The sequence below is a fragment of the Octodon degus genome, unplaced genomic scaffold (genome assembly GCF_000260255.1).
Source record: "Octodon degus isolate 3935 unplaced genomic scaffold, OctDeg1.0 scaffold00320, whole genome shotgun sequence".
NCBI lineage: Eukaryota > Metazoa > Chordata > Mammalia > Rodentia > Octodontidae > Octodon > Octodon degus.
Genome location: NW_004524896.1, coordinates 268330 through 274094, shown reverse-complemented (window position 1 = coordinate 274094; position 5765 = coordinate 268330). Strand labels below are relative to the sequence as shown.

The 5765-nt window shown below is 61.6% G+C and overlaps 1 protein-coding gene across 2 annotated transcripts; it reads right to left on the bottom strand.

The window, feature by feature from the left end:
• Positions 1 to 479: 479 nt before the first annotated feature.
• Positions 480 to 5150, bottom strand: Sbk2 (SH3 domain binding kinase family member 2). 2 transcript variants are annotated; one of them, XM_023707990.1, is made up of 4 exons: positions 5080 to 5150; positions 3901 to 4155; positions 2484 to 2686; positions 480 to 1604 (listed from the first exon to the last, which is right to left on the bottom strand). In XM_023707990.1, exons 2-4 carry the CDS (start codon positions 4151 to 4153, stop codon positions 1014 to 1016), a joined length of 1047 nt encoding a protein of 348 aa, XP_023563758.1. In that variant the 5' UTR covers positions 4154 to 4155; positions 5080 to 5150; the 3' UTR covers positions 480 to 1013. The 2 variants fall into 2 exon arrangements, with proteins under 2 accessions (XP_023563758.1, XP_004647755.1); XM_004647698.2 differs by lacking the exon at positions 5080 to 5150 and adding an exon at positions 4807 to 4890.
• Positions 5151 to 5765: the final 615 nt, after the last annotated feature.

The following is a 5765-nucleotide window of genomic DNA, read 5'->3' as shown; positions in this document are numbered from 1 at the left end:
GAGAGAGAGAGAGAGAGAGAGAGAGAGAGAGAGAGAGAGAGAGAGAGAGAGAGAGAGAGAGAGTGCAGACTTCTTTAACAGCATCTTTTGCCCCCTGCCCCCGGCTGGAGACTGAAGCCAGGGCCTTCACCCGCACTGAGCCACATCCTTAGCCCCTTTTACTTTTCATTTTGAGCAGGGGCTTGCCAAGTTGCTCAGGTGCCCAGGCTGGCTGGAGCTTGCAGTTCTGCCTCAGCCTCCTATCGTGGTGAGAGGATGGGTGTGTGCACCACGCCCAGGTCCTTGGCAGCCTCGCTGAGGGTGGCACTTGCTCCTAGAGTGGTGCCACATACACTTTGGCTCGCTAAAGAAAGACAGATTCTTGGAAAGAAACAGCCCACCCATTCACACTCAGAGCTTGCCGGCCGGAGCAACGTGGAGCTGCCAGGTGATGCCTGCCCGGCTCCGGGGCTCAGTGCGCTCTGCCACGCTCAAGGAACTCGGCCTCCCTCAGCCTGAGGGCCAAGTGGGTTTTATTTGCAGGGGGCAGGAGAGGAGAAGCGAGTCACAGAGGCGGTGCCCAGGGAACACAACACAGAGTGGGGAGGGGACCTGCAGAGAGGACAGAAGGCTGGGGGAGAGAAGGGCAGGGTGAGTGAGGGGCAGGTGGGTGCCAGTCCAGTCTTCTTTGTGGGCTCACTTGTTCAGGGGCATTGCCTGGGTCCACCTGGAGCAGGCTGGGACCCCCAGACCTCTGTGCGCTCCTGTGGTAACCTGGGAATCAGGCAGACAGAGGAAGAAAGGGACACAAAGCAGAGGGCATGTGGGCCCCAGGCCCCAGCCAGTGGAGAATTCAGGGGCAGGAGGAAAGGATAGTCGAGGACAGGGACAGCTCCATGGGGTGGCAAAGGCCCTTTGGGAAGGAGGGGGTCATGATGAGAGGACACAGTATGTCCCCAGGACCTAGACTTGCACAGGGTGGGGGAAGAGGGTCCACTGAGACAGAGGCACCTGAGTCCCCGAGCCTGCAGGCCTCACTGCCTAGCCTCCCCAGCCTCCACTTCCAGCCCCGAGGCCTCCCGGTCCCGCTGTCGCCAGGGCTGCCCCAGGTATCCCTGGATGGCACCTACAGGGCTCCTCCTTCGTGGGTGAGGGTCCAGCAGCCCCCACAGCAGGGTGTCAGCCGCGGGTGCTAGGCCAAACCAAGGCTGCGGCCGGTCCTGGGCCTGACCTGAGGCCCGCCACGCCAGGAAGTCCTCGTAGAAGGGGTCGGTGTCCTCCAGTGGCTGGTCCCAGGGGAAGTAGCCAGTGAGGAGACAGAAGACCAGGACACCCAGGGCCCACGCATCCAGGGCCGGCTGGATGGGGAGCCCCTCAGGCAGCGGCGGTGGGGCGCATAGCTCAGGGGCCGTGTAGGGGATGGGCGGTCCGGCCAGGCGCAGCAGGGTCCCGCGGGGCCTCGTGTGGCCGAAGTCAGCCAGCTTGACATGCTGACAGGCGGGATCACACACCAGCACATTCTCCGGCTTTAGGTCCCGGTACACCAGGCCGTGGGCATGGATGTGCTCTAGGGCGGAGGCCAGCTGAGCTGCGCAGCGCTGGGCTGCAGGCTGGGGGAGCCCCACCTGTGGGGACAGGAGAGCTGGGTCACTGCCTACCTGCTGCTGGGGAGACAGAGAGCACTGCACCTCACAGCCCCAGAAGCAGGCCTGGGAAAATCGAGGAGGCTGCAAGCCTCCAAAAGGATAGGCCCCGGGAGGTCTGGTATGAGCCTATAAGGTCCAGTGAGACCGGTGACCTGTAAGACCTAGCGGGGCCTATAAGGCCCAGTGAGACTGGTGACTCTGTGAGGCCTAGTGTGTAACTCTATGAGGCCTAGTGTGTGACCTTGTGCGGCAGTGTGTAACCTGTGAGACCTACTGTATGACCCTGTGAGGCCTAGTGTGTGATCTGTGAGGCCTACTGTGTGACCCTGTGAGGCCTACTGTGAGCCTATAAGGCCTAGTGTGAGTCTAGACCTAGTATAAGCCCACAAGCCCCAGTAAGGTCTAGTGTGAGCCCATGAGGCCTTCTGAGGCCTAGTATGAGCCTTTGAGGCTCGGCATGGGCCTGTGGGGCCTGGGAGCTCTGCGAGGCCTAGGGTGAACCTCCAAGGCCTGTGAGAGCCTGTGAGTCTAATGACCTCAGGAGGTCTATATGAGCCTTCCATAGGGAAGGCCTCGTGGGACAGGTAGGCCTAGTCTGTCCTGCTGAGGCCCACGAGCCAGGAGGAGCCCTAAGTGAGCCTGTGAACCCCATTGGTTCTGGTGTGGCTAAGGGTGGTGGCACCAGGGCTGTGACTCTCACTGGAGTCCAGCATTAGCTCTGTGCACAATCCCAGCTGCCTAGGCTAGGTGTGGCCTGGGAGGTATGGCGCTGGATGTGACCCGCAGGCCAGTGTCTCAGAGTGCTCCCCTGAGATCTGAGCAGGCTCCCAACCCTGTGCCCAGCCACCCAATACCCACCTTGGGCTGGATGAGGGCAATGAGGTCCCCGTGCAGGACAGGCTCTGTGAGGAAGCTGTAGGAGCCAGCCGACTCGATGCCAATGCCATAGGCCGCCACAATGGCCGGGTGGGGGCCCAGCGCGAGGCCCACGCAGAACTCATAGAGGAAGCTGCGCAGGGACGTGGAGGGCTTTGGGAGCTGCTTCAGTGCCAGGGACGTGCCTGGGGCAACAGGGATGGGCGTGGGGTGTGCAGGGGGCTGGGGTCACTTGGGCCAGCTGTCTGACCTGCCCTCCCTGCTCCCCACAGTGAGGCCCACCCTGCTTTCTCGTGTCTCAGGGTGGAAGGAAGCCAGATGGGGCAGGGTCCGGGATGCAAGGGCTCCCAGGAAGGCGCCCCTCTATTCCAGGGCCGCGCCACCAGCCACCACCCCGGCCTTACCCACCAAGGGGCTGCATGTGACTGGGGAGGCCACCTCCCCCAGTGTGCGCCAGCCACCTGTCCACCCCTGCAGGGGCATCGCCGCATCTTCCATACCCACCATGCCTTGGGTTTCTGTCACCATGGCCCACACCACTCTCCTGCCCCTTGTGCTCTCTGACAGCCATGTCACAGGCCTACAGCACCCCCGTGGCATTGAGACAGTGGCTCTGTGGACACAGGGGGCTGAGGCCCATGGACAGGGCTCTGGGCCCCATGACCACTCAGGCTGCATCTACTTTACAACTTAAACTTTACCCCAGTGTGGACGCGCAGCAGAGCGACACGGGTTCGGGCACTCTGGGGGCCTGAGAGGTATCGCTATGTGGTCAGAAATGAACGGTTCACAGCCAGGCATGGTGGCGCATGCCTGTCATTGCAGCACTTGGGAGGCTGAGGCAGGAGGATCGCCCTGAGTTCAAGGCCAGCCCGAGTTACAGTGAGTTCAAGATCAGCCTGAACTAAACAACAAAAGAGCGGCTCTTTCAAGGAGGAATCATCACCGGCCTTAGCTGTGGCACGTGCCCTTCATCCCAGTACTCTGAGAGGCTGAGGCAGGAGGATCCAGTGTGAGCCCAGCCTGGTCGTGTAGGGATTTTAAAGAGACATTCTCAAAAAATTAGAAAAGGGGGGCCGGGGAGATGGCTCAGTAGAATAAGTGCTTCCCTGGCAAGAGCAAGGGCTTGAGTTCAATCCCCAGATCCGGAAAAAAAAAAAAAAAAAATTAGAAAAGGGCTGGGGATGTCACTTGGGTTAAATCCTCAGCACTAAGGGGGTAAATAGGACTAATTACTCATCTTTTCAAAGGAGATAGCTGAGCCTTAGGGTTTAGAGAGGCTAACAGGGCTCCCCAATCTCATGGCTTAGAGGGGGCTCGTGTAGGGCTGGATCCTGTTCTATGGGATGCCTGCGTGTGGTGCCCCTAGGCCCGTGCCCACCCCTGCTGCACCGGGTACCTTTCTCACGGTGAGTGACCAGTACGACACGGCCAAAGCGGCCCTGGCCCAGGGGCCGAACCTCCCGGTAGAGCTGCTCCACCTCGGCGCGCACCAGCGTCTGCGCACTCAGCGCCATCCTGTCCTCCAGCGCCAGCGCTGCAGCCTGGCCCTGCTGCAGCTCCTCGGGCGTGAGGCCGCCAAGGCTGTCCTCAGCACCGTCCTCCGAGGCTGCCCCCTCCGCCGGCCCAGGCTTGGGCTGCTTGCCTGGCATCTCTGCCAGGACAGACACAGAGGTGAGCTGCGCTCTGCAGCCTCCAGGCCAGGACCCCTTTCCGAGGGAGGAGGTCTACTCTTCAGGTTGAACCTCAAGCCTTGTAGTTGGGGCCCCCTGCACCTCGCCCAGGCTGGACAGCGCAGGACCCCACCGCCCTCATTGGCCAGCCCCACCTCGCCCATGGGGCTCGCAGCACCTGTTTGCGCTTGGAGACAGAGGCTGCGGTCCACCCCCAGGCCCAAGTCTGTTTGCTTTGGAAACAAGGTGGGGGTGTCCCAAGTGATGTGGTTCATCTTTCACCCTCGGGCCATCGGGTGGCAGCAGGAAGGGGCGGAAATGTCTGTGACCTCCCCGTTGACCTCACTCTACAGGGACTCTGGTATCTCCGCTCCCCACAAGGTTTCATAGGATGGGCTCTGTCATGACGCCAGTGGACTCAAGCCCCTGTAGATCCTGTGCTCCTCGAAGAATCCGTGCCTGAGCCCTCAGCCCACCCCTGTCCTGGTGGGCCCAGCGTGGCCTCCTCCTCTGGCTAAAGGTGCAGCTGTGCCCCCGGGAATCAGGCCGGGCACTGGCTGCTGTGCCTGGGCTGCCCACCCCGGCCTTGGACCTCACCCTCTCCCCAGCCTGGGCTCAGAGTCCCAGCTCACCTCCTCGAGGCTCGCCTGTCCTGTCCGCGGCCTGCAATGCCTGGTGCCCAGCTCTTGGGCCCTGCCAGCGCTGCCCAGCGCAAGGCCCGCCCCATCTGGGGGTCGCGAGGCCCCACCCCTGCCCCGCCCTTCGTGCCCCACTGGGGCCAGGGCGACACCATGCGTTGAGTCCCAGAACTGGAGGTGGCTGGGCCGATGCCCCGCCAGGGCCGTGGGGTGTCCAACCTCTGTCCTCCCTGGGCCCGGGCCTGGCGGCAGCAGGGCACAACTCACCTCTGTCTCTGCCCTGGTGGAAGTGCCAGGAAAGAGCCCGAGCCCAGCCAACAGAGGTGGCAGCTCCACTGCACCTTGATCCCACTTGACTCTGGTGTAGCCTGGGCCCTGGGATTGCTGAGGTGTGAGGGTGGGGGCTGGGGTGCCCTGGGGCGCAGGCCCGCATCTGCAGGGCGAGGATGAGGCAACAGATTCCAGAGCCACGCAGTGTGATGAGCTCACCACGGACAGCAGGTGCTGGACAACTGCAGCAAAGGCTTCCCCTGGCCCAGGCAGCTGCTCCCAGCCCTTACTGCAGGGTCCCGGGGGACATGGAGCCGCTGATGTCCAGCAAGCCACTAGCCTGGCAGCTCATGGGTTGGTGAAGCAGTTGCTAGCCCCCCTCCCAGTCTCTCCCTATTTCTCTGGAACAGTCAGGGGTGGTGGCTTTACCCTCACCGAGGGTCCAGGATGTGGTCCAGGATGTTGTATGACACTCAGTGAACCCACACTTATTTATTTATATTTATATCTATTTATTGTACCAGGAATCGAATTCACAACCTCACACTTGCCAGGCAGGTACTTTGCTGTTGAGCTAAATCCTCGGTTTTCACCTTTGGGGATTGAACTCAGATCCTTGCGTTTGCCAGTCAGGTGCTTATCCTACTGAGCCATCTCCCCAGCCCCTACCTTTTTTTTTTTTT

Excerpts from the sequence above, each read along its gene's own strand:
- Sbk2 (XM_023707990.1), bottom strand. The coding sequence starts at position 4,153 with ATGCCAGGCAAGCAGCCCAAGCCTGGGCCGGCGGAGGGGGCAGCCTCG. Across the intron at positions 2,687-3,900 it reads GGTCACTCACCGTGAGAAAG|GCACGTCCCTGGCACTGAAG; the intron begins GTACCCGGTGCA and ends CTGTTGCCCCAG. Across the intron at positions 1,605-2,483 it reads TTGCCCTCATCCAGCCCAAG|GTGGGGCTCCCCCAGCCTGC; the intron begins GTGGGTATTGGG and ends CTGTCCCCACAG.